Source organism: Monodelphis domestica, chromosome 1, assembly GCF_027887165.1.
Source record: "Monodelphis domestica isolate mMonDom1 chromosome 1, mMonDom1.pri, whole genome shotgun sequence".
NCBI classification, from domain to species: domain Eukaryota; kingdom Metazoa; phylum Chordata; class Mammalia; order Didelphimorphia; family Didelphidae; genus Monodelphis; species Monodelphis domestica.
Genome location: NC_077227.1, coordinates 252,638,445 through 252,664,565, shown reverse-complemented (window position 1 = coordinate 252,664,565; position 26,121 = coordinate 252,638,445). Strand labels below are relative to the sequence as shown.

The window sequence follows — 26,121 nt, the reverse complement described above, 5'->3', positions numbered from 1 at the left end:
TCTTGGGTGGGGATAGCAAGGCACCTCAGTGAATTGATAATCAGGCTTAGAGACAGGAGGACCTGGGTTCAAATCCGCCTCAAAAATTTCCTAGTTTATGTGATTTTGAATGAGTCACTTAACCCCAATTGCTTAGAGTACCCTACTTGACCCAGGAGAACACTTACAATGTGTTACAAATGCCCCCAAAAGAAAACTTAATCCAAATACATACTTGGAAACAAGTATGAATCTCTTTCTCATGAGAGATAGTCCCCTTACTCTGTCCACTCCTGCCCCCATCACCAGGACTACTAGTATGGGCCTGTTTTTAAAGAAACATTTGAGACAGAAAATGTTGGTACCTTTATCTGATCCTAATAAAATTATACTAACTGTATGCTCTAAACAAGGCAGCTCCTTGCTCCCCAACCTAAATTCAGTCTAGTTAGGAAAAGGCTTGAGTGTCTACCCCATGAGGTCTCTCATCTCCATTTACCAAGTCTTTATATATGTGTATCTTCTGACAATAAAACCCTCCTCCCTAATCTTCAAACACTTTCATTCTTGAATATCCTTACTCTTTGTGTTCCAGCCGAATGATGTCCCCATGTTTCACAAACTCTACTGGGAAAGAAGGGTCTAGAGGATCTGCCAAGGAGAAATAAATATTGTCTCACATCACAAATTAGGAATAATTAAATAATGAACACCACCCCTTTGAAGAATCAGCTCCATGCCCATGACTAAGAGTTCAGCTCTTTTTCCAAAAGCCAAATATCAGACCTTGAAAATTTTACCAGTGATTATCTGGTCTCTGATATGCCGTTTCCTAGGAGTGAAATCATGAAGAGAAGAGTGAAAGCCAACTTTTGTTATAATCTGGAGGCCATAGCCAGTAAGGATCTAAAATAGGTGACAGTGTAGAAAGGAATTTACAGTGATCAAAGCAAGGCATAATGGACCTTTCAAAGTTTCTTTACCAGGAAATGAAGAACTAGGAATACTCTTGAAATACTAATGCTTTGGAAAAAGACCAAGGTCAGACTTGGAAGTAAATCTATTGACTAAAAATAGTCCTAACACACACACACACACACACACACACACACACACACACACACACACACACACACACACATACATAAGCATTCATACAAATCTCTAGAGAATTAATCAGAAAGCCCAATTCCAGAGATATTCATACCTATAATGGTCTTTCCAAAAATTAGGGTAATTATTATAAGTAAAATATCACGTGCTTAAATGATTTATTTTGAAAGAGAAAGCTCATTTTTATCAACGTATACTAGCAAAAAAGAAGAACACAAAGACATTCTAGAATACCAGGCTCTCTGCATCTGAGTAGGCCCATAGCTTTCTGTTAATAGCTGGGTTCTCCTATTTTCTAACTGAAAAGATAAGGTAGTTGAATCAGCACAATGGATCACTATTATCATCCAATTAATCATGTCAATGTAAATTTCAAGGGGTCCAAAGTTTTTATTTTCCCTTTTACCTCATCCTACTACTACAAACAAAACTATGAGGCCTACCCATCTTAAATGTCATTCATATTAGAGCAGCTGGGTGGCTCAGTGGATAGAGAACATTGTATAATTGAAAATCTGTTACCCTAAAAAAGAACTACATTTCCAGGGAGTCCACTGACTTCCTGTCATTACATACTTCCGGTAGACAGGGGATATAAGGCGGGGATGTGGAGGATCCCACTCTCTTTGTGGTTTGTAGCAAGCATGTGGCAGCAGTAAGGTGGGAGTTTTGAAATGGCTAATCAGCCATGGGCATGTGGTCTTTATTTTGTATCTTCTTTATTCCTTGACTTCTAATGATCATTAATAAATCCCTTAAAATATATAATTTTTATTATTGAGGTTTAATTTTAATTTTTACAACATAAAGCCTGGAAAGGGGGGCGGGGGTTCTGGGTTCAAATATAGCCCCAGAAATTCCTAGCTTTGTGCCTATTGGCAAGCCACGTTGCCTAGCCTTTACCATGCTTCTGCCTTGGAATCAATACTTAGAATCAATTCTAAGACAGAAGGTAAATGATTAATTTAAAAAAAAAGTCATTCATATTATCCCATTATTCTAAATTACATTAAAAACAAAAGACTTAATCAAATTCAATCATATATTTGGCCATCTATAGGGAAAGAAATTGACAAAGTTCCTGGGTAATGGATTCATTATTTGTTATTGGTTAAGACAGAGGCAGTCAGAATAATTTTACAAGTTACATTTTTACAAGAAATTGGGCTAGAAGCCATGATGAAAAGGGATGAGGAAAGAAACAAACAAAAGGATTAAAGTGAACCACAGTAATCTTGTCTGTAAAGAACTGATTAGTTTATCTAGCAGCAACCTAAGCCAGGTCACCTTAATATGAGAAATCAAAACAGATGGTAGAGCAAAATAACCAGCAAAAATATAGGAAGGTGAACAGAAGGTGACTATTGTCCTCTGCACCACGTCAGCAGAAGGCACAACCTACAGGTAGCAATCTGTCTGTCTAAAGATAAGAAGATTTGGATGTGAGGTTTGTTGGAAACACCTGAGCCCTCTGTAATTCAGAATCCCTCCTGAGTAGGAGCCCATCAGCTTGGCTCACACCAGGGAACGAGAACACAAGGAGGGAAACCAGAATGAGGCCCTAAATGATAGGCCCAGCCAAATGCTGCCATATTACATGGCTGTCAGATCCTCAGAATTGTAGCCGACAGGCATATTCTAATTAAGAAAGATGGCCATCTTGCTATGACACTTTGGGCTACACTGTATGCTGGGATGTGGAATTTTAGTGGACTCCACAAAAGAAATGAAGGCAGCTGCTATGTGTTCCATGCTGGTGTCACCCTTGAGTTCTTGGCTAAGCATCCAATACTGAAATTGGAGAACAAGGGAAGCAAGGACTTACACATATAAGAATATGTTATTCCAATGTTCTGAGCAACTAGGTGGCACAGAAGATAGAAAGCCTGGCCTGGAGCTAGGAAACCTTCTCTTCCTGAGTTCAAATCTGGCCTCAGAAACTTACTGTGTGACTCTGGGCAAGTCATTTAATCCTGTTTGTTTCAGTTTCCTCATCTGTCAAATAACCTGGAGAAGGAAATGGCAAACCAACCACTCCAGTATCTGTACCAGAAAATTCCAAATGAGATCACTAAGAATTGGACATGGCCTGAAATGACTGAACAACAACATTCTTATGTTATATATTCTTATATGTTTAAGTCCATGCCTTACCCTTATTCCCCAATTTCATTTTTAAAAAATACATTAATGAAGATTCAGACCATGACTATACTGAATTCCTCCACATAGAAGTGCCCTCCCTTTTAGGGACCAGGAGGAGCATAAATTAAGGATTCATGTTACTTAATGACTTAGATAGGTATCAGTTCCTCTCCCCCCAACATCCTCATTTCTGCTTACCTGTGTTAGCATTGTGTTTCTTTACAATCCACAGGTTATTATAGTCCTTGTGCTGATAGGCAGTCACCTAAGAGGAAAAAAATAAACCCATATCATCCCTGATGAATCATCCCTTCTAGCCACATGCCTACACATTAAGAGTTTCTAAAATCATAAATAAAAATCTAAAATCACCTCCAGGTATAAAGTTGTCATATCTCAAGAAGAGAAATAGTAAACATGAATAAGATGCCCCTTTACTTCCACTGGCTTTTAAAGTCTTTTCTCTTGTGTCTGCTTTGATTTGTCTACTTATATTCAGTCATCTCTATGCTTGTCATTTTAATTTTGAGCTTCTTAGGGGAGAAATCATGACCACTTATAAGTAATACAGTACCCAACATACTTGTCAAACATGGCAGCTAATACCCAATCTTCTGATGATTCACATGGGCTCAGATGATATTATCATAAAGAACCTAAATGCTTCTCTAAAGATAATGATGTCCTGGACAGTAAACTGAATTCCTTAGAAACATAAGTGCTGTCTTCATCACTGCTGTTGATTGAAAACATTTCCAAAGAGAAAGATGGATATGAGTGATAGTTAAGAAGATGGTATTAGAAAATGGGATTTGGAATTCTGGAAGAGAACAGGAATGATACCTCTTGGCCAGGATACAGCACATCAAATAAGAACTAGAAATAATATATTTGCCTAACCTATGTTGGTTATAGAGAGCAGATAGCAAGCATTTCCCTACTTTCAGTAGGAAGGAAGTAGACAGTACATTCTATCCAACTTGGTCAATGCTTCCTTTGGTTTTTCTGTGTTCTCTGATGGGTGGAATAAAAGTGACTAGCATAAAAACAAAAGGCATCAATAAAATATTAAGTATATGTGTATCCTCACATGCATATATATAAAGGGTCACATGAGGCATTGAGATCAGCAGAACCAGAGTGATAACTATTACTATATTTTCTTTAAAAGATAGTGGAACTTCAGAAGGCTTGGAAGAGAACACAGCAGAATCATTTTGTTGGTGTATTTTAATTTCTTTAGTTTTATTTTGTTTAATTATGAGTGTTTATTCAAGATATTGTTCCTCATTTATATATTAAATATAATTGGGAACCTGTAGCTTTAATTAAGAGGGCTTTAAAATGAAAAAGGAATGGGAAGTAGGGACAGGAAGAAAATGGGTCACAGATTTCCACTAAACCAAATACCACAAAGAATAGTAGAAATAAAAATATCACTGAAGATGTCTAATGATTCATAAGAGATAATATTCAAAAAGATAAGTTCATGGTTGAGGACATCCATGTACAAAAGCAACAAATATGAGTGGCAAAAATCCTTAATGCAAAGAAGTAAATTCAACCTCATAGGTTGAATTTACTCAATATACCTTGGTAGATTATATGGCTCAAAAATAGAAATAAAAGTATACTTTATTCAAATGGAACAAATGAAGGGGGACAGTGGAGTACTATTGAATAGCTATAATAATATTCCTAAAGGAAATTAATGAATCATTGTTGGGAAGCATGGTAAAAATCATAGAACAAAATAAAGCAAAACAGAAGCAATATTATGACAGCCAGGAGGAGGAACTAGATGGTCAGTTCCAGGAGGAAATCACATGCCTAGCAGAGAGGAATGTTATAGTGGTAATGAGGGACTTTAACTATGCAGCCACCTGCTGGGGGGGAAAGTGGAAATGGTCTTTTATCTGTTAAATTCAGAGCAACTAATAAACCCTTGACATGCCTTAAGAAGAACATAATTCTTTAAAAGGTAGATGAAGTGGGGCAGCCTGGTAGCTCAGTGAAGTGAGAACCAGGCCTAGAGATGGTAAGTACCGGGCTCAAGTCTGACCTCAGACACTTCCTAATTGTGTGACTCTGGGCAAATCACTTAACCCCCATTGCTTAGTTCTTACCACTCTTCTGGCCTTTAACCAACACATGGTACGGATTCTGAGACAGAAGGTAAGGTTTGGGGGACTTTTTTTTAAAGGTGGACAAAGCAATCAAAAAAGTGACTGTTCTGGATATGGCTTAGACCAATAAAGAAAAAACAGCTGTGAAAGTAGACTGAGATGCAATGACCAAGTCATCTTAGTGTTTGTGAAAAATAAGGAGGGGACTGCCAAGCATAGATCAATACAACAACCTTATTTCAGAAGAATGAATTTTAGGGAAAGGTTAAGTAGAATCAAATAGCACAAAATTCCACAAGGAAAACTGACTTGAAAAGAATTAGATAGGGAGTGAAGCTAAGATGGCTGAGTAAACCCAGCTGAACTTTTCAAATCTTCTTCTCCAAATCTCTTTAAAATACTGCATCAAATAAAATTCTGGAACAGCATAGGCAATAAAAGCTCCAGGTGAGATATTTTTCCAGCATCTTAAGACAACTTAATGAGGTCAGCAGGAAAGGTCTGTGATAGCAGGGTGGGGGCTATGGTATCGATAACAGCAGTTGCAGTAACCACTTCAAGGAGCTCTCATGTAAATATGAATAACATGGAAATTTGAACAATGTTACACATATAACCCAATGGAATTATTTGTCAGCTCTGGGAGGGGGGAGGAATTTAGGAGGGAAAGAACATGAATCATGTAACTACAGTAAGGGGATTGAACAACTGACCTGAAAGAGATTATAGAGGACCCTGAGTTGACACTGGCCACAGGATCAGGTGCTTTTTGGCAACTCCATTGTCCATATGCAGTTCGGGTCACAGTATCAGAACACAGAGAAGACCTAGTGTTTGGCCACAAGGGAGCAGGGGGTTTGATTGCAGTTTCAAGGCTCAGGGGACCATTAATATTTGTGGCTGCAGAAGAACATGGGCCCTTCCTGGGCAAAGATCAGAGTGTAGACCAGTGACCATACCTCTCCCAGGAAAACAACAGCCTAGAAGCACTGAAAACTTACAGACCCCCAGAGCTAGATCTGAAAACAGCACAGATAAAAAGCCTAAAACTTGGGAAAGTGCCTCCTCACCTTCAAGGTGAGCAGAGTCCAATTTTAACATAAATTTCAAGGTCAAGAAATAGGCCTAGACAATTTGGAATTATAAGCAATGGGTTTTTTAAAACTGCCTGACCTTTGATCCAGCCATACCACTGGCTGGGTTTGTACCCCAAAGAAATAAGGAAAAATATTTGTACAAAAATATTTATAGTTGTGCTCTTTGTGGTGGCAAAAAATTGGAAATGAGGGGGTGTCCATCAATTGGGGAATGTCTGTACAAATTGTGATATCTGATGGTGATGGAATATTATTGTGCTCAAAGGAATGATGAACTGGAGGAATTCCATGGGAACTGGAAAGACCTCCAAGAATTGATGCAGAGTGAAAGGAGCAGAACCAGGACGACATTGTACACAGAGATTGATACACTATGGCACAACTGAACATCTACTAGCAGCAATGCAATGACCCAGGACAATCCAGAGGAACTTATAAGAAAGAACACTATCCACATCCAGAGAAAGAGGAGCAGAAACGCAGAAGAAAAACATATGATAGATCATGTGGTTCCATGGAGATATGATTGAAGCTTTGATGTTAAAAGATCACTCTACTGTAAATATGAATAACATGGAAATTTGAACAATGTTACACATATAACCCAATGGAATTATTTGTCAGCTCTGGGAGGGGGGAGGAATTTAGGAGGGAAAGAACATGAATCATGTAACTACAGGAAAATATTCTGAATAAAAATTTTTAAAAGAAAAGAAATGGTTAACTAAAAAAAAATAAATAAACCAAGAAAATGAGAAAACCACAAAAAAAGAACTTGACCATAAAAATTGCTGTGGTGACAGGAAAAAATCAAGACACAAACTCAGAAGACGACTACATATGAAGTCACAAAGAAAAATGCAAATTGAACATAAACTCAACAAGAATTACTAGATGAGTTAAAGAGATAAGAGTAGTAAAGGAAAAACTGAAAAAAGAAATGAGTGACATTAGAAAATTATGAAAAGAAAATTGACAGTTTAGAAAAAGAGCCACAAAAAAAAGTACAGAGAAAACTGGCCAAATGGAAAAAGAAGCTAATAATAATGATGATGATGATAAAAGAAGCACAAAAACTCACTAAAGAAAATCATTTTTTTAAAAATTAGAACTGGGCAAGTGAAAACTAACAATGCTATGAGACATCAAGAAATAACAAAAGAATCAAAAGAATGAAAAAAATAGAAGAAAATGTGAAAACAAACTGAGGAGGGGCAGCTAGAATGGTTCAGTGAATAGAGAGCCAGGCCTAGAGATGGGAGGTCCTGGGTTCAAATCTGACCTCAGACACTTCCTCTTATCCACCACTGCCTAGTCCCTACTGCTCTTCTGCCTTATAACCAATACACAGTATTGATTCTAAGAAAGTAAGGGCTTAAAAAAAAAAAGATAAGAAAGCAGGTTGAGGCGAGATAATTTAAGAATTATTGAACTACCTGAAAGCTATGGTCAAAAAAAAAAGCCTACATATCATATTTTAAGAAATTATTAAGGAAAATTGCCCCAACATCTGAGACTTATAAAACAGAAATTGAAAACATCCACCAGCAGCCTTCTTAAAAAAACCCCAAAATAAAAATTCCCAGGAATATTATAGCCAAGTTCCATTGCTTCCAGGTCAAGGAGAAAGAAGCCTTTTTTTGCAACATAGTTAATTTGGAAATATGTTTTATGTGACTTCACATATACAACTGATATCATATTGCTTGCCTCCTTAGTGGGTGGAGGAGAAGCTGAAGGGAGGGAGAGAATTTGGAACTCAAAATTTTTAAAAAGAATGTTAAAAATAAATAATTTTAAAAATAAAGTAATAGACCTCTCAAGAACAAAGTTCACAAAAACACTAAGTTAGACACATGGAGAATTCATCCATTAATTCATTCAACAAGCATTGATTATGTTCCAATGCTAGACCCAAGTGCAATGCTAGGCTATGGATTTGGTGGAATTTTTTTAATGTTACGTGCAAAAGACAGAAGCAAGAGTAGATTAATGAAAATTAATACAATAGAGTAGCAGGAAATCTTATAAGAACAAATGACATTTAAAAAAAGAATAAATGGCATTAAGAATACTAAAGCTCAGAATAAGTAGAGATTTCCAATTAAGGTGAGGCCTTTTTTAGGGACATTAGGGACAAAAGGAAAAGATCAGACCATAATTTAGGATAACTAGGAAAGTGATGAGACAACTGAGTAAAGAAAGAGCTCTGCTAACTCTCATTTTGCTTTTTTTCACTCCCAAGGACAGTGATCTTTAGCCTAGAAGGGACAAGAGAAATGGCTAGCAGGAAAATGGAAACCCAAGACAATAAAAGGAGGAGACAGAAAAGAACACAGAGTTGAATGAGATTAATTCAAGCCACCAGGCCCAGATGAACTACATGAACTACATTTGGTATACAGTAGCTATCATCAATAATCTTTGAAAAATCAGAAAGAAGAGAAGAGTGGTTACAAGACCAGAGAGAGGCAAATATCCTGACATTCAAAATGGGGGAAATGGTATATCATCCAAACTGCAGACCAGTAATCCTGATGTCAATTCCTAGCAACATTCCCAAATGTATTCTGAAGAGAATGCTTTGTGAACACTGAGAAAGAGAAGTGGTAATGATTAAAAGCTAACATGGTTATACAAAGCCAACATCACTTACCTTTTTTGAAAGTCTTACTAAATCAGTGGAATAACATAGGATATCTGACAAAGTTTATCACTATGACTTTGTAGACAATACAAAGAGATGTGCACTAATGATAATACAGTTAGCTAGATTCACAACTGGTTAAAATAACCAACCTCAAAGATGTCTGTTCTGAATTCATTATGATTAATGGACTAATGTCAGCTTAGAAAGAGGTCTACATTTAAACATCCCAGCAATGAGTCCTTGACAATGTTTTTCAACATTTTTATAAATGACTTAGACACAAAAGCATATATAACACGATTATCAAATTTGTAAATGACAAAGCTGGAGAGGCTAGTTCATGTGTTGGTGAACAGAACAGGTTTCAATGAGAGGCAGAAACTAATAATCTGAAATTTCGTAAAGGTTGTTTGAGTATAAGATCCAGGAGATGTAGCTGAACAGTATTCATGTGAAAAAAGAGACCTGAGGCTTCAGTGAATCCTGAATTCAAAATAAGACAATAATCTGGTATCTAGATTAAGGGAAATGATAATCATATTGTATTCTAATGCAGACCATATGTAGAATAATGGATTCACTTCTGGGCACCTGGAAACATATGTAGAAAAGTATCACCAGAAGGGCATAGAGACTCATAAACATGCCATACCAAGATCAGTGGAAGACATTTAGAATGCCTAACCAGGGACAAGACCTAGAAAGGGCATAAGAACTGTTTTCAAGTATCTAAAGTACTGTTATTTAGAAAAGGAATTAGATTCATTTTGCAAAACCAAATTTTATTTTGGGTAGAAGTAGCAAAGAGGCAGATTTTGCTTTAATATAAAGAAGAACTTCCTAAGAATTGTCCAAAAGGTAGAATGGGTTACCTTGGGAGTTAGGAAGTAGGAGTCACCGTAAATCTTCAAGCATAAACTGGATGATCACTTGGAATGTTGTAAAAGGGATTCTTATTCAAAAACAGACTAGAATAGATGACCTCCTCAGTGCCTTCCTACTTGGATTTTATAATCATAGAACAATGACAGCGTGACAAATATTTTAACAATTATAAAAAAGGAAATCCTCTAGCAGAAGGTTAATGTCCAAAATCATCTAAGTATAGAGGAAAGAAAGCAAAATGGAAGCTAGTAAGTTTTACTAACAGCCAGAAGGATGGAGTTTAAGTTTGTACTCAATTCAAGAATACTGATATGTATCTTTATTGAAAAAGATAAGGCACAAGGACAAGACAGTACCATAAAGGGCCTCTGATATCATCTAATCCAATCCTCATTACCTAGATGGGAAAACTGAAACCAGAGATGTGAGTGACTTGACACACTGTGAACTGAAAGTATAATCTCAGCTCCCAATCTGGAGCCTAAATAAAAGCATGGTACCTTCTTTTGTCTCTAAAAAGATTCTATAAGCATACAAAATAGAGAATTTATCATATGAACTCTAACAGTTCCTTTCACAGCACATTTTTTCTTACTTTGCACATTAAATAAGGATTATTTTCTGTTCATAAGTCAGGGGTCAGAATCTGCTATATCTCTGACATCATCTTTATGGAAGCTTGATGAAGGGCAAGGTGACAGGGCATTATTTGCAAAGGATTAGGATTATGGACTAGGAATCAGAGAGCACAAACCAACAATACAACCTATAGCCCAGATTTACATAACTCTATAAGCTGAGAAAAGAAGTAATAAAACATAAAGAATACTGAAATAGAGAACCTTGAAGTATTTTTCAAGACTATAATCATACTCATTTTGTAAATACTGAAATTGTGAAAGGAAACTGTGGCATCAGATTATAAAAGGGCTTTCGCTATAGGTGCCCTGGGAATCCAGAATCAAACTTCTGGTAAATAAATTAGACAATATCTCAGTGCTAGTACAAACAATATCACAAAGCAAATAAAGAATTCTTACCAATTGAGTCATGAATCCTGAGGCATCACAGTGGAAGATTTATACCAGGGGACATGATGAAGATTAAAGCACCAGTCATAGCATCATAGAATTTATAGCTAGCAGAGATCTGGAGATCATCTGGTTCAGTCATTTCATTATACAGATGAAGAAAGCAAGGTCTACAGAGGCAAAGTGCCTTTCCCAAGGTCACAGGGAGGACTCAAAACTCACATTCTCTGATTCCATATTCTCTCTCTCTCTCTCTCTCTCTCTCTCTCTCTCTCTCTCTCTCTCTCTCCCCTCCTCCTCTCCCTCTCTCCCCCCCCCTCTCTCTTTCCCTATGTCTCTCCTCTTTTCTCACTCTCTCATACACATACATTCATACACACACACACACATACTTTTAGAAAAAAAGGCAAGAGAGATTACAGCATCAACATTTTCGTAGTTTAAGAGTAGGTCTAATGGGCCATTGTGATTCCACCACAGCTTTCTAAGTATATGATCCATGGATTTTATGATGAATTTCTAACCGGACCTCATATTGACCAAGAAAAGAAGAAGTTGGAAGAGTAGGATTGTTACTGGGAAATAGATGAAATATAGTGATTAGAACCATGGATTTGAAGGTCACAGTTCTAATCCCTGATCTTCAATTTCCTTCTCTATAAAATGAAGGCATTGAACCAGATAATCTCTCATATCTCTTTAAGCTCTGAATGACATAATCTTTTTAGAGAGACACACTAAGTGTCAAAGACACACTGTCTATAACTAGTAACAGTAAATAATATCTGCTCACTTATTTCTGAAACCTAGAATATAATACTGGTTACTAGTAACTTTCATATCTTTCATTCCAGGAATACTACTGATCCTTAAAGGCCTCAGATCTCCAAAATAAGGAACATGAAGGGCCAGCAGCAGTTCTAAAAGAGAAACCTGTACTCAAGGACTCACTCACCTGTTGCTGGCGTGCACCAACTCCTTCTGGATAAAGGTGCCAATGTGAATGAAGGTAGCCACTGGCCATTCGGAGATTCTTCACTGTAATCACAGATCCATATGCTAAGTCTGAAAAAACAGTGAGGATGGATATATGCAAGTACATTTCTTTCTTTTTTTTTAACACCCTAACCTTCTGTCTTGGAATCAATATTGTGTATTGGTTCCAAGAGAGAAGAGTGGTAAGGGCTAGGCAATGAGAGTTAAATGACTTGCCCAGGGTCACACAGCTAGAAAATGTTTGAGGCCAGATTTGAACCCAGGACCTCCTGTCTGTAGGCCTGGCTCTCAATCCACTGAGCCACCCAGCTTCCCCCAAAAGTATCAATTCTAAGGCACTTCAATTAACACATATTTCTCCCAGACCAAAAAAATAAATAAATTTAACTCTACCTAATGGGGAATTTCTTTTTGTTCTTAAGAAATTTTTACCAAAGCTTTAAATCTGTGGAAGACAGAAACAAGTCACTCATATGCAGCCCTACTGACAACAGAAAGATCACTGCTAGGCTCACTTAATCTTCTGTCCATGGTGACTGTCCCATTAAAGAACATCTACAATCTTTTTTTTTAACCCTTACCTTTTGTCATAGTATCAATTGTTCTTATACATCAGTGAACTTTATTTCCTTTCTAAAACTCTTACTTTCTGTCTTATCAATTCTAAGACAGAAAGAACAACAAGAACTAGGCAGATAGAGTCAAGCAACTTGCCTAGGGTCACACAACTAGGAAGTGTCTTAAGGCCAGATTTGAACCAGATTCCTCCCATCTCCAGGCCTGGCACTTTCTACTTAGCTGTCCCTACAATCTTCCTCTTGGCCAAGACAGATGATAATCACATAGAGAAGGCAACTCTCCTTGTTCCAAACATATTGTTGGCACATTTCTCTATAAACTAGATCTTCCTTTCAGCTCTAAATCTGGTTCCATTTTTGAAGAAAGGTGAAGTTTACTCAGATGGCAATTTTGAAGGTAGTTTCAGTTCAGTTTCTTATGAGCCCTATTGAGGTATAAGATCATGTCATAAAACCAATATATGGTCTGTTTCTAGGAGAGGTACTCAAGAGAAAAGAAAAATGTGGCAAGATGAAAGCAGGGAAACTAGATGGATCAGATACCACACCATCTTCTCTGCCTTAAAATTTATCTCAGAGGTTGAATGGCCAAACCTCATACCTTTAAATTTTCTACTTCCCCCATGACCTAAATTCTCTATTTTTCTCCTTCTTTCTGATATCTTTAGACTTTATTGACTTTCTCTTTTATTTAAAGACATGTTCAGATATCCATTATACCTAAAAGCAAAATAGCCTTTATCTGCTCCTATTCTCCTTTCTACCTCTCATTTGCTGCCCTTTTTTTTTTCACAACAAACTTCTAGAAAAAACAGTCAATACCAGTGATGGCAAGCCTATGGGATGGATGCCAAAGATAGCACACAGAGCACTCTCTGTGGGCACATGGCCACCCTCCCCCCTTCCTCAGTTCATTATTAGAAAGGCAGAGGGACTCTGGCAGAGCTTTTCCCCTCCTTCCTCCACCTCACCTGATGACATTTTTTGATATCCCTTGCCCCTCCACCCCAAAGTCCATGGGAGTTCACAGGGGATGAGGTGGGTGGCTCACAGGAGACAAGCTCACAGGTGGCAGAGCAGGAGGGGAGCAGAGCACTCAGGCCACTGCCCTCCCCCTCTCTACACTGGCTAAGGACATTCCTCACTTCACCCACCTCTCCACACAGCAGCCCAATGGGAGCACTTCCTCCCTCCCCTGTGTGGGGTAAGGGGGGCACCTCACACTCACTGGGGTGGGGGGCATGGCACATGGCTCGGGGTTGGGTCAGGGCCTGGCACTCTGACTCTAAGAGGTTCTCCGTCACTGGCCTATACCAACAGCCTTCAATTTCTCACCACTTACTCATATACCTTAAGCCTCTTCAGCTCACATTCACTTCTCTAGTGAAAGTAGTCCCTTAAAGGTTGCCAAAGACTCATTTGCTTTGCCTCAGTATTCATTCTAATCAGACTAACGACAGTATGCCCACATTAGACTCCACTGATCACTCCTTTCATTGACTGTCTATGATACATGATTTGAAGCTTACATTACTGATATGAAGGGCAGTGTGGGAGGGGATTTTTCTGTCTCAAGAATCTTATTATTGAATTAGTCTTCTGAGTTTCCTCTGCCCAGCCTACCCTTTAAGTAATCTTTCCAGGTCTCTCTGAGTCTTCCTTCCCACCTCTGAAATCTTTGGTACGTCAACCTGGTATCATACACTTTTCCGAACCAACTTGGGAATTCTCACCACTGATTCATCCTAGTCAGTGGACAGTTTAAAAGAAACCCTTTCTAAGGCCCAAAGTATGCTTACGTTCTGGAATGGAAGCATTGTGAAGGTTGTTCCCCAAAAGCCGAGACTGGAAGGCAGAGCTGAAAAAGCCATCACCAGGGCCACTGGAAGAAAAGAGGGAGAAAAAATAGCCATAAGACACAAAGAGGAAAATCAAGTGGTACTGGAGACTGATCTGTCAACAGCACTAGAAATCATCTCGCTTTGTTTTAAAGAAGTACATACAGAGAGCTTTGGACTTGATTCAGGGGAAAGGCCATAGTTCCTTTGGTTGTAAAGAGATTATCATTTTCCTTTTGGCCATACTACTGACCTTTCTTGTTCCCAAGGATGACCCAGGGAATGGAATAGAAAAAAGGCAATGTTAAGTTTATTCTGCCTCACATCCCTCCTTCCATTCCCACCAACGAATCCACCATGCTGTTCTCTGACCTGAGGATCATCTATCACAGATAACAACAAAACCAGGAGTGAAGGGCTTTATGGATCAGTTTAGAGGCAAGTATAATGTGGGGAATCTAGCAATACCTTCTATTCAATATGATGAAATGAACTGCAAATAGGGTAGTATAGAGAATAAATGGAAATACAATGAGGCACAAAATCCGAGCTGCCAAGTGTTTTCCCAGAGTTACCTGCAAAACAAAGATCAATACACTTTATGAAATCCACATCTGGTAAAGAAAAACTCACCAAGAAAAAATACATAGGTCATCCACTATTTTCATAATATGTAAGCATCCAAAAGTTGCAGGGGGTTAAACAGAGGTTCCAGAGGAGGCCTGTTTTGGGATTTTTTTTGGAGGGGGTCTGGTTGGTTCATCAACTGTTTATGAACTTAACAAACACCTGACAAAAGTTTTACAAAAAGAACTGTCTGCTCACCATTGTAAGATTAAGGTCTCCCAGAAGCTGCCAAAGGTCTGAAACTGTATTCAGTCCAACATGAAGGACAATAAAGAGGCCAACAAACTTGACCCCTAAAGCACCAGCAAGACTAACTCCTGTCAGACTGAGCCAGAACCACCAATAGGCAGAGAAGGGCCTGCAAAACCAACAGAAGAGGATATTCCCTTGTAGCAAAGAACAGTGGGGGAAAGGATATTTCCACATCTGTAACAACATAAGACTAGACTGTCTCTAAGAATCCTTCCAGTTCTAAAAATCCTATTTTTCTATAAAAATGCAGGATTTTCTATAACACAGAGTTTATACTATGACCTAAGTTCAAATGAAATTTACTTCTCATCAATGACCATTCAGTTAAGATCAAACAGAAAATTAAGGAAAGCCCTCTAAGATACAGAACATCTAAAATAATGTAAAGAGGCCAGAGCTAGCTGGTACAATTTTATTCAGACTTGATTAGCTTTATTGGTTTGAAAGCAAAAGGAATAGAAGTTGCTTCTCAATAATGGGCCTAAAATAGCCTAGGTACTAGCCTTTTTTTGTCCTGATTAAGATGGATGATTAGGTTCCTTCTGCTATACCAGGGCGGAAAAGGAAGCCAAAGACCTGTCTGAGAAGAACATTAGAATTTCTAGATGAGTTCTAGAACTGTCCAAGCAAGCCTCTTGAGAACTGTTTGCAATAAAGTAAACCCCTTAAGTCCAAACTACATTTACTGCACTGAATTAAATGTTTTCAAACATTTAACAATGTGGCTCCCATATGGGAGCTGCTAAAAGGATAGATCTGTAAAGTGGCATGCAAACAGGCTTTCACCCACATGCATTTTTCTAACTCAAAGAAATTCAAAAGAACAAAATGGCCAAGCATCTTATGACCCCATCCCTCCAAAGATCATTTCACTTACCTATCTGCATAGGAGTTATACTTGACCATGCTCAGCATTGCAGCCATGATGAAGAACATGAGGATGGGATCCAGAAGTATATATTGTGACAAAGTAAGGCAGCCAGTGTCTGAAAAACAGTTTAACCCCTTCAGGAGAAGTGGATCAGATTCACGGATGCATCTGAGAGTCAAAACCTCTGAATGCCGGTCTATAATAATTTATCAAACACCTACTATGTGTCAGGCACTATTGTATGCTAGGCACTGGAGCTACATACAATGACAAAAGTGAAAAAGTCAGTGGTGAAATCTGAGTTTCAGAAAACTCAACAGGTAAAGGCCCTTTGATCTTAGTTATGTATAAGCATTTGAAATGGAAGGATGAAGATAAGAGAAATTAAATTCTATACATGAATGGTCTATGACATGAAGTTCTCACCATACCCTGTAAGGCAGGTATGGCAAGTCTCATTATCTCCATTTTACAGAGGTGGAAACTGAGGGTCATCAAGGTTAAAGGACTTGTGTCTCCAAAACCCATTCTAGCACTTGTTCCCTAATAAAATGGTGCCTCTCAATATGCTATCATGACTTCATACTCTAAATGAGAACAAGTGAAGTCAGAGCCACAAGTTGTGAAACATGAGCATGCCCACTCTGTTGCCCTGGGCACAACAAAGGATCTCATTTCGATAACTGTTGTTCTCTAGACATTGGAAACACTCCATTGCTTACTAAAACTTGGCACATCACCATTGACAAAATTTGCAAATTCCTTAAGTTAGAAACAGAATTCTGCAAAGCCCTAATGGCAAAGTGTCTGACTATCATTTCTATGGCCCACTCTGATCCATCCTCCATTCAGCTACTAAAAAGCTTTTCTTAAAGCCATTGACCATGTCAATGACCCTGCTCAATAAACTCTAGTAGCTCCCTAGTACTTTCAGGGCCAAATATAAAATCTTCGTTTTGACATTTAAAGGCCATGGCCCCTTCCTACCTTTTCCAAGGCAAATGGATAGCATACTAGATAGTACTAGAACTGGAGTCAAGAAAACCTGAGTTCAAATCCAGTCTCAAAAACTTAGTAGATGTATGACCATAGGTAAGTCACTAAAACTCTCTTTCCATTTCCTCAACTGTAAAATGGGGATATTAATAGCATCTACCTCCTAGGATTGTAAAGATCAAATGAGATATTTGTAAGCCATTTGGTATAGTACCTGGCACACAGTAGCAGATGCTTACTTAGTAAATGATTGTTCCTTAACAAAAATTATCAATAAGCTTTTTTTTAAAAGACAACCCTAAAAGGTAACAAAATGTAGTTCAAAGACAACAAGCAATGTTGGTGTCAAATGATTAAAATTAAAGCAGACATTTTCCCTTTATACCAAATCAGTATGGTACAAAAATGAGAATTGGTATGCATTATCACTGCAATCATTCTATTAGATAATTGATTTCAAGAAACATACATTGTGAGGGGATTGAGCATTTGTTAGGTAGTGTCTGTTGTTCCAAAACAAAACATATAACAAATATTTTCATAAACAAACTTGCCACCTGAAAAAAAAGGATTATGTCAAGTCTGTTTTTCTCTCTCACCCACTGAAACACTTCAAAATACAGTCAATGTGTTGTGAGTATGGCAGAACAAACTAATCTTAGTATCGGCAGATCTGAAAAGTGATCGCCCTTTTAACTTGAAGAAGCAACTTACCAAAGGTGAGTAGGGCAGCAGCCAGCAAAGCCGCTGGCTGGGACCTAGACAGCTCTAGCACTGTGAGGTAGGCAAAGGGGATCAGCCAGGAGCCCAGGAAAGCACAGAACTGTCGGGTAAGAACAAAAGTGAGGAAAAACAAGGAATTGATTGTTAGCAAAATATACAGAACATGAGTGATTAACATCATTGCCCCATAACACACGTGTGAGGTCGGGTAGTGGAAGGATTATACACCAATTTTAAAGATAAAGAGGCTGAGGATCAGAGAAGTAACTGTCCTAGGTGGGGGATGCATCCCAAGAGGGAAAAATACAGGAGCTGTAGTTCAAACTTAGGGGTCCTGACTCCAAAACCAGTCTTCTCCTATACCACATTCCATCTCACACTTGCTTGCTTGTCTTTGATCAAAGCTTCCCTGGTTAGCACTAGAAAATACTCACTTTGGAGACATGCTTTTGCTTCCTTCTGGACAAGAAGCAGGTAGTATAATAATGCAGTGCATGGTAAAACCAATAATTCAATGTATATTTGTTATTGTTGTCATTTGATCATTTTTCAGACATATTTGACTCTTTTGACCCCATTTGGGATTTGCTGGGCAAAGATACTGGAGTTGTCTGCCATTTCTTCTCCAGCTCATTTTACAGCTGAGGAAACTGAGGTAAATAGGATTAAGTGATTTGACCACAATGACACATCTAGTACTTGAGGCCAGATTTGAATTCAAGAAGATGAGTCTTCCTGACTTCAGGCCTGGCTCTCTATCCACTGGGTCCTCTGACTGCCCTAGTATAATAAAAAAGTAAAGAATAAAACCAATAAGTCAACATATATTTACCTACTCTGCTCACAACACTGTCCTCTATCATGAATAAAACACTGGGACTTGTAACTCTACCACTGCCTGGATAGGTAAAATGGGCCCCCAATTTCCCCATCAATGACTTTAGGATATGTAAAGGCTATAACATCTTTTCTAAGGTTCCCAAATGTCATAAAGTATCTAATAACTTACATTCCCCCCCAAAGTAAACCCTACATTTCTATATACTCATCGACATTTTTGGTATTCACACTGGTCCTCTCTTATCAACCCAAGAGAGGGCTTTAGAGAATGACTGCATCTATATCTGGTTTCCACTTTCCTCTTCCCAAAATAACTGTCCCTTGTAATACTAGAGTTATAGAGACAAGAGTAAGTTTTAAGTTGAAGGTTGGCTTTAAGAGGCCAGCATGGGCACATGCTAGGAACTCTGAAGAAAGGATTCTGTAGTGCAGGGGGCAGTTATAACCCATTACTTCACCCTCTAAAGGAAAAGTTCATTTTAAAGGGCTGGAACACTAGGATACTAGGGCAATTGCTTTTGCAAAAACTACAATAACACATTTGCACACATTTGAAAGGAATGTGTCCACACATAATTTTAGCATGGAAATCAATCAATAAACATTTATTAAGCACAGGCACTGTGTTAAGTGCTGAAAATGGATAAAGTCATTTTACTTAATTCAAAAATGACAAACCTATTCTTCCCATGTAAGGCCAGAATATAATTTTCTTTTCTTCCTTTCTTTAAAAATAATAACCCTTATCTTCTGTCGTAGAATCAATAGCAGTTTCAAGGCAGAAGAGCAGTATGATAAAGGCAATGGCAATTAAGTGACTAGCCCAGAATCACACAGCTAGGAAGTATCTGAGGCTCGATTTGAACCCAGGATCTCTAATCTCCAAGTCTGGCCCTTTATCCACTGAGCCACCTAGCTACCTCCCAAATACATTTTTTGTCCTATGTGTTGCTTAATTCACACCATAGAAAGACTAAAAATTATTTTGAGAAGTAAGATCCCTGAGGACAAGGGGTTGTCTCCGTCTCCATTGTTTTATATAGTAGAACATGACAGCACATATATGATAATTAGCCCAGAGCAGGGATACAGAAAGAATTGATACGTTGTTCAGTCTCTAAGGTGTTTTAAAATTCTCAAAGAAAAAGTTGTTGTTTTTTTATAAATGCAGTTGAATCATTGAATAAGATTCGGAAAGAACCTTGCAGATGTTCTGATGAAGCCCTCTTCTGAAGCATAAATCCCCTCTACAACATCCCTGATAATTGCCATACAGCCTCTATCTGCATACTTCCAGACCAGGGAACTTAACTACCTAAAAAGGCAGCCCCTTCCTTCTTTGGTCAGCTCTAATTATTAAGAAGTCTTCTTTATTGAGCCAAAATCTACCTCTGTCTAATGTCCAATCTCTACTATCTGGGCCCAAACACAATTAGTCCAATCTCTACTATCTGGGCCCAAACACAATACCTTGATCTACTCTTTCACATAAAAGTTTGGTTTTTTTTTTTTCCCTAAATACTTGATGTTTCATATCATCTGGGTGAAAGTAAAGGCTTTAGGAACATAAGGGGTTTAAATCATTTGGGCTTCTTGTTGTTATTGTTTATCCTTTGTTTTCAAAGAGATCCAATAAGAGATTTGGGCTTCATTAGCGCACAAAACCTTACCCCTCTCATCCCAATATAATTGTGATGTTCGTATCTGTCCCCAGGCTTCTGGAAAGGAAAGGTGCCATCATAACCACTCAGGTAACCAGCAAGTCCTATAAGCATCTGGTAGGGGGAGGGGGGGAGGAAGGACAATTAAAAAGGAAACAGAATTTAAAGCAGCAAAATTCACTCTTGCCTTTCCAAACTTCCCCCATCAAACTCTGTTCCAGCTGCACCCACAGTTTTAGAGCTCCCTCTGCACACAGATCTAATTAGTAATACCATCTTCTCATGCAGCTTCTATAAAGCAAAGGGTTTTTTTGTCTGGAATGCTCACTGCGTGAACAAAAGTTCTCTGTGCCTAGGAAATGGGATGGGGGTAGGGTTTTTAGAGGTAGGGTCTATAATGACCACATATTTTAAAGCAGTAAATATATAAAAGGGAAATGGAAAAATTTGATGAGCGAAGATAATGAGTAGTTTCTCATTCAGCCTTACTTAATTTGTTGTGAAATTAGAAATGATCACAGAAGGGGAAGACTACTGCATATTCTATTCTCTGTCTGAACATTTCTTCCAGACAGGTCCTCTGAAAGGGAGGAGAGCTTCTGAAATATAAAAAGAAACAGAAAGAAAAGGGAGAGAGAAGAAGGCTAGATGATAAAGGGAGAAATGGTGAGGAAAAAAGGATCATCATGAAGGGAAAGGAGAAAAAAAGAAATGCTTAATTCTTTGTTAAAAGGGATGGCTCTCTGGGGAAACAAAAATAAAGCCTATAATTTTTTTTAAAAGGAAAAAATACCTAGAGACCAATTCCAAAACAAGAGAGTTTATAGGCTCAATATTCCAAAAGAATTATTCCTGAAAAGCTCCAGAGAAAAATGAAGATACCTTTTCATACCTAAACAAATTAACTATAAATTGAGATTGTGAGTTACAAATTCCTAAGGGATCAGAGGATATTAGAATTTAGAGCTGAAAGGGACCTAGGAAATCATCTCATCTAAACCACTGATGTTAGAGATGAGGAAGTTGTGTGACTCCCCTCATGTTAAAGATGAGGAAATTGTGAGCCAAAGAGCACAGGGTAGAATAAAATGATCCAGGTCTGAATGCAAGATCTTTGTCTACAGATCAAATCAGTGCCCTGTTTACTACACCACACTTTTTACTCTGACATAAGATTATAGGATTTAGAGTCAGAAAGGGCATTAGAGGACATAAGCCTCACACTCATTTTTACACCTCCCCTGTAATGGATAATGTAAAATCTCCTTTACAAACATACACCAGTCTTTATGTAATTATCCTGAAAGCAGCTAAAATATCAGACCTATCTGGAACATTTATGACAAAGAAACAAACTGTATGCCACTGAACTATTCACTCCAACATGGTGCCCAGTGAACCCAAAATAATCCATATAGGAAGTAGAATACTGAGTATCGACTGGCTGCTTTAAAAAAAAATTACAAAAACTCCTAGTAATAATGCCAGAGAATACACTGCTCAGCAAGTTTTATCTAAAACACAAGAATTGTTGTTTTTCAGAAATAACTTTATGAAGTTTGGCCTACGTTTGCCACAAAAGTATTTTCTGTTGTCATTGAGGTTGTCCAGGCAGATTCTAATTTTTAAAAAAGGGATTCCCTATAAATGGCAAGGTACCCCAAATGCTCCTATTTGTGGAAGACATTGGCCTGATAGTATCAAGGCTCAGACTACTAAATGATGAACCATTCAAAAAGGCTCAGCCTAACAATCAACAAAGGAAAAAATGAATGGAAGAGAAAGAAAGGCTTGTTGACCAGTCTATGATATGCAACTGGAGAGATTGTTCATGGAGCATCAATCCTTGGATTGCTAGTGGAGTATCAATCCTTCAGGGACTCATATATCTTGGACACTACAGATAGAAAATGAAATGGACCCAGACTGGGAGAGGAGGAAAGATATGGTCTGGTTTGCATCTGGGAATCTCATAAAGCACCTATAGTAACTCTAAGCTTCTCCCTAAAGTAAATACACAATTTTAAGTGTTTACATGAAGCTGTATGACTGCAATTCTTGAAATAAAACTGTCTCCAAAGAATCAAAATGGCGGGCTGCCCAAAGGGCAATGGAGAGCATGTGGTGGCAACAAAGAGATATTACCAAAGGCAAAATTCATGCAAAAAACATTAAAGAAGCTATCAAAAAAAAAATGCAGGACCAGAAAAAGGAAGTGGGCTCGTCATATAACAAGGGAGGGCAAAACTGATAAAGGTCTGTGTGTTATGTATGAGTCAAGCAAAGATCACATAAGCTGGCAAAGTGTGAGTGGGATGCAATACAAAACATCAGATGGAGAACACAGTTCCATTAAAGTAAATTCTAAAGGGGAAAAAAAACCTTAGGAAAACTATCTCTTAAGTTTTAAATTACAAGCTAAGGACTAGGAGCATGCAATTTGAATCTGAAAGGCTTTGTAGCAAGACTCCAAGACACAATAAATTAAGTATTTACTTTGTATCTGTGTGTTTCCATTCCTCTGCTAAGTGCTTCAGGGGATACAAATAAGTATTGGCAACATAGTCTACATTCCAATTGTTGTGTTACAAAAGTTTCTAACTAAATCAGGAACTGTAAACTTATTATTCCCCTAGAAACAAAGTTGTAAATGTTTATTAAGTTTCAGGGTTGGCCCACAAAAGACCAATCAATAATAAATCTACTATTAGTAGCCTGAGAAAGTCCGGAGAACAGAGTAGGAAAGAAAGGAATTTTTTTTTGTCTTTTCCTTTCTTAGAAGCAGAAGCAGCCTTAGGCAGAGCTGTATGTTACTAGGAATTTCTGAGCCTGACACGAGTTTAAGCTCCCAAAACAATTCCTCTACAGGCAGCAGGCAGGAAATGTGTCTTCACTTGAAGGTAATAAAGCACACAACTTGTCTGGGATTAGGGGAAGTCAAGAAAAGAGCTTATCCCCGCTTAGCACTATCTGGAAATTTCCTACTTTAATCATTCTTGTTAACTAATTGGTAATATCTGTTGTTTCTTATTGCAGTAGACAATCAGTCATTCAAACCCTCTAGATTTGGTATCCTAGGATAAGCTCACCAGGCTCTAGTTACAGTCTTGCTAAAAACAAAATTTTGAAAGCATCTTTGGCAAGCTCCCATCTCCTACAGGTGTTCTCCTTTTAAACTTGCTCTCCTTTTAAACTCCATGTAATGCCACCACCAAGGTACTCCTGTCTGCACTTACGATCAGCATAATGCCTCACACATAGTTGATGTTTTTAACAAATACTTGTTTCCTTCCCCTCTCCCCCATCCTATTCTAAGATTTCCTCTGTATAACATATTCAAGCTATCCATAATCCTAACAAAAAATGCTCCATGATTCAAAACTACCTTCCCTTTCCCTCTACCTAAATCAAAACTTCCATTACCTCAGTGTACCCATATCAGCTAGCTATTAGGAAAAAGAAATCTGACGTATTTACATAAATATGTGAATAACAGATAAACTTTTAGCCCTCACACACTTGTTTGCAATTTTATAAGCAGATGCACGCAAATTCAAATGATTCTCTAGATAATAGAATTTTAGAGCAGAATGGCAAAGTGAATGAAGCAAAAAAAAAATACTAGTTTTACGTGGGGAATACACTTTTGAGTAGGAGGAGTACTCTCTTGGTAAACCAGCCTTGATTCAAGAGCCATCCCCAAATTATACTCTCCTAAATTATTCCAGCATTTCACAAATCTTTGGGTTTTTTTTTTTTTACTTTAAAAAGCAGGGGGGAAAGCCAGAAAGTAAATTCCCACCCCCACCCCCCCATAATGCCAGGGAACTAAAGCTCAAGGTGGGAAATAGGGAAAGAGACTGGGGACTATAGAGAAAATAAAGAGATGGTTTTCATAACTTGTTGTTAGTAATTTGGGGGCTACTGGTATGTGGCATGGTTCCTATCCAGCTGACTGACCAACCAAACAACTGACTGAAGAGACTTCTCAATTCATGTGGCAAAACATAGATCTCCTCACCTTCCCCAGAGGTGGGTGAACATCAAAGAAAAAAGTTCTATTGATATAGTAACTTCCCATTTTTCCAAAGTGAGTTTCATCCCAACTAGAGCAAAAAGAAAAGAAAAAGGTGACTTAGTAATAACAAACAGCCCAGCTTCTGTAATGATACCTTAAACTTTCTGTGTAGAAATCATGACACTGATCAAAGGACAGATGGTTCTATTTTTCAACTCCTATCCCCTCTCAGTCTTCCCTGAAGTTCAGAGGAAAGTGGTAATGATAATATGAGGTAGTTTTCAAGCGATTTTCCATTCCTGGTTTGTTTTTATAAGCATGAAGTTACCCATACCCTATAGGTAAGCACATCAAACTATAAAATGTGTTGGAGGGTGTTTCATAGAACATGGGCATCCCAGGTTGCAAAAATTAGAATTCTATACTACAAATATCATAACGTTAGCAAATGAACAAATGGGTATTCCCATATCCATACTTATAGGACTATTAAATAATCCTATTCATCACCACAATAACTCTCTCCTGCTCCATTTTTCACACTTTTACATAGTTATTATATCCAAGTGGTAATCTGATTCATTGGTCAGTTAAAAGCTGCACTAAAGTCTCTCTTTTTTTAAACCAAAGCCCAAGTTTAAAAAAAATCTTTTAAAAGTAGGCTATAGGTTTCTATGTCTACTCAGTTCAGTACTCTCAAACTGAATACTTAAGAAGAGAACTAAGAACAATCTATTCCTACAGGGAAATTCCAGACCTGGTTTCCCAGAAGCATAATCATCTGCCTTTGATATGGGAAAAGGGCAAAAAATATCTCTTTGCTGCTGATGCCTAAAGAATTAAAATGTTAGCAGTATGGGTACAGTGAAAACAGTCGTTTCATTGCCTTCACCAATGCAATTAGGCTAAAATCTCTGCACATGGAAGGCAGTGAAGACACTCAATGTACTAAATGTATTCTGAAATGATGGCTAATAAATGATGGGGAGATCTCGAAGAACTCTAAAAAACATTATAGACCCATAGAATTATTCTCTTTCCCTAGGTAAGAAATCCTATACAGCTGGATAAGTTGGACTGAGGGCTGGTATCTCGACCCTTAAACGTCCATTTATTCAACAGGTGAAAAGTTTTTACAGATTTAGCCTGGACCACCCTTCACTGGCAGGCCTCACCTCCCATCACACCCCGCCCCCTTGGCCGGCTCAACCAATCAAACGGCTGTTCATGCCCTCCCTGTTGCCATGGCGCCCCAGCCTCACCAAACGTGCGCCGGCTCGTGCAACCGGTGGAAGCGAGTGGCGAAAGCCAGCATGGTGATTGCGGCCAGCAGGACCAACCCCATTGCCCGCCCACGGGGCTTTGGTCTCGGTTTCGAAGGCTGCTTAGAGCAAAGGCCGCCATCCCCGGCAGCCAGCTCTGGCTCTACCAGTGGAGCCCCGGAAACCTTCGACCTGCAGCGGCCCCGACGGAGGCGAAGCCCGGACTCGGCCAGACCTACTCCCACCGCCGCCGGGCACATGCTTCGTCTACTCCGCCCAGGCCCAGATACCAACTGGTTCTCCCCACCAGCTTCGCCAGCGAGGGGCAAAGGGCCTCAGCATGAGGCGACCTGGGAAATGTAGTTCTCCTTTGCTTGCCCCGCCCCCTGTCCTGCCCGGAGTTAATAGTGTTGTGCATTGTGGGAATAGTAGT

At 38.5% G+C, this 26,121-nt stretch overlaps 1 protein-coding gene across 3 annotated transcripts in view; it reads right to left on the bottom strand.

Moving 5' to 3' along the window:
- Positions 1-26,088, bottom strand: part of POMT2 (protein O-mannosyltransferase 2) — a 43,492-nt gene extending 17,404 nt beyond the window's left edge. For 2 of the 3 annotated variants that reach the window (XM_001374083.5, XM_056810615.1), the window contains exons 1-11: positions 25,689-26,088; positions 24,430-24,514; positions 20,418-20,522; positions 17,899-18,007; positions 16,195-16,303; positions 15,264-15,423; positions 14,907-15,013; positions 14,400-14,482; positions 11,982-12,091; positions 3,436-3,502; positions 561-630 (exon numbers count right to left, since the gene is read on the bottom strand). In XM_001374083.5, coding sequence (XP_001374120.1) covers positions 561-630; positions 3,436-3,502; positions 11,982-12,091; positions 14,400-14,482; positions 14,907-15,013; positions 15,264-15,423; positions 16,195-16,303; positions 17,899-18,007; positions 20,418-20,522; positions 24,430-24,514; positions 25,689-25,948 — 1,265 coding nt within the window. In that variant the 5' untranslated portion in view covers positions 25,949-26,088. The remainder of the gene's footprint in view (positions 1-560; positions 631-3,435; positions 3,503-11,981; positions 12,092-14,399; positions 14,483-14,906; positions 15,014-15,263; positions 15,424-16,194; positions 16,304-17,898; positions 18,008-20,417; positions 20,523-24,429; positions 24,515-25,688) is intronic. The other variant, XM_056810616.1, reaches the window with a different exon arrangement.
- Between the last annotated feature and the right edge of the window lie 33 nt (positions 26,089-26,121).